Source organism: Sinocyclocheilus rhinocerous, unplaced genomic scaffold (genome assembly GCF_001515625.1).
Source record: "Sinocyclocheilus rhinocerous isolate Xijiao unplaced genomic scaffold, SAMN03320098_v1.1 scaffold1542, whole genome shotgun sequence".
NCBI lineage: Eukaryota > Metazoa > Chordata > Actinopteri > Cypriniformes > Cyprinidae > Sinocyclocheilus > Sinocyclocheilus rhinocerous.
The window spans coordinates 459,377-461,554 of NW_015666540.1; the positions used below are offsets into that span (position 1 = coordinate 459,377).

The 2,178-nt window shown below is 32.9% G+C and overlaps 1 protein-coding gene across 1 annotated transcript in view; it reads right to left on the bottom strand.

Moving 5' to 3' along the window:
* Positions 1–2,178, bottom strand: part of LOC107732630 (superoxide dismutase [Mn], mitochondrial-like) — a 4,866-nt gene that overhangs the window by 1,933 nt on the left and 755 nt on the right. The window contains exon 2 of the mRNA XM_016544027.1: positions 1,689–1,891. Coding sequence (XP_016399513.1) covers positions 1,689–1,891 — 203 coding nt within the window. The remainder of the gene's footprint in view (positions 1–1,688; positions 1,892–2,178) is intronic.

The following is a 2,178-nucleotide window of genomic DNA, read 5'->3' on the forward strand; positions in this document are numbered from 1 at the left end:
GTCAGGTTCTATTTAAGTGATTTCTTGATTCAACAGGTCTGGCAGTAATCAGGCCTGCGTGTGGCTAGTGAAATTTAACTCAGCTTTCTAAAATAATGTGGTTAATCACAGTTCTTTCATGATTTAAGAGGAGGGGCAAATAATTTTTCACGTAGGGCCAGGTAGGTTTGGACAGCTTTTTTCCCTTAATAAATGAAATTATCTTTAAAAACTGCATTTTGTATTTACTTGCATTATCTTTGCGTAATATTAAAATTGGTTTGATGATCTGAATCTTTTAAGTGTGACAAATATGCAAAAAATAAAAAAAACAGGAAGGGGGCAAAAACCTTTTCACGGCACTGTATATATATATATATATATATATTGGAGTATATCAAACAAGTAGCCCTTGAGACTATTTTATCCCTTCAGGGAGCCCTCACTCACAAAAAAGGTTGGAGACCCCTGCCTTAGAGTGTAGTAAAAGTAAACTAATTCTTATACAGCTACTACTGAATCATTAATGAAACATATACTGGTCTACATTATAAATGATTGAGGGAATGAGGTGTAAAGCAGTGTAATTTTAGTATTATTTATATACTAATCTAGCGTTTATTAATATTTTGAACTGGCTTTTAATTTTATATCATTTGAATTTTAGTTTACGTTTTAGCAATTTTTTGTGCATTTGTTATGTTCATTAATATTTTGAACTGGCTTTTAATTTTATATCATTTGAATTTTAGTTTACGTTTTAGCAATTTTTTGTGCATTTGTTATGTTCATTAGTTTTTTAAAATGTTCCTATTTAGTTAAATATTTAAGTTTTAGTTTGTTATTTTAGTACGTAAACATTTTATTTCAGTTAGCTGCCAAGCAACATTTCCAATTTTTGTTTACATTTTTATAAATTTATATTTTCATCTAAAATGTATATTTTATTTGATTTTAGCTTTATTTCAATTAATGAAAATAATTTAAATAATTTTACTTAACACTGGTATGAAAAAATTTGACTTTTGAGCTTTAGTCTGATAATAAACAAAAAACAAAACAAAATTTTTTTGACTGCTTTGTGTGACATGCTCACCACTTCTCCTACAATGGCTGTCAAATGAAAAACCAACAGATGCATAACCATGTTTTAGTGTATGTAAAGGAGGTTAACTTAAAAGTGTACTAGCATTCCCATCATGTTATCATTCGCCTAAATAAAAAAAAAATTTAAAAACGTAGTCTTTCTCTTTATTTATTCCTTCCCTTTCTAGCTTGTACTGATTTAAACAATGCCTTAAACTTGGTATTGCGAGCACTTTCTGTGACTGTTTGCCTCTTTAAGATGAATCGCTTTATGTATTCCCCAATTGTAAGTCGCTTTAAGCGTCTGCAAAATGACAATGTAAATGTCCTATCAAATACTTATTTTGTCCAGCTACAACAGAGTTGTCGACTTACTCTTCTATTTTCTGTTCCAGGCAAAATATCCCCAAGAATAGTGCATAAGTTTGCTTGAATTTGTGCAGTAACATTTCAATTTGGAACATAATGAAGGTGTCATAGAATGAAGTGATTGACCAGCCAGACCAAGTCCTAAGATGTTTGTTGGTGTTGGGCAGTCTAATTTTTACCTAGAAAACCACTGTTCTATCAGACAACAATCACAAAGGACAGCAAAAAAGTTAAATAATCTGATTTGTTCTCACCCTTGGCCAGCGCCTCTTGATATTTTTCCTCAGTGACATTGAGGTTGTTGACATATGCTGCATGGTGCTTGCTGTGGTGAAGCTGCATAATCTCAGCACAGATGTGAGGCTGAAGTGCACCATAGTCATATGGGAGGTCAGGCAGTGTGTGCTTCTGTCTGCAGGCCACAGCACCCAAGATGGGGTTCAAGGTGGCAGCGCACCTGGAATCGACAACAATAAAAACGATTAAATATTTTAATATATGAAGTAAATAAGCATTGCAATCAGAGTATTTCAAGAATTTGGCAGGGGTATGTTGGATATGTTGCAAGATATGTTGGATTACTGTGGTGAGCTCACATGGGATTGTTGCTACATGGCAGCAGTCAGGTGACCAGAAAAGAGGTTTTCAAACTGGGGTCCATGGATTTACAAAATACATTTTCCCTCACACAATTAAAGTAGTTAAAATTAAAATATTTAAGTGTCTTTATATTTAAAAGGGGGG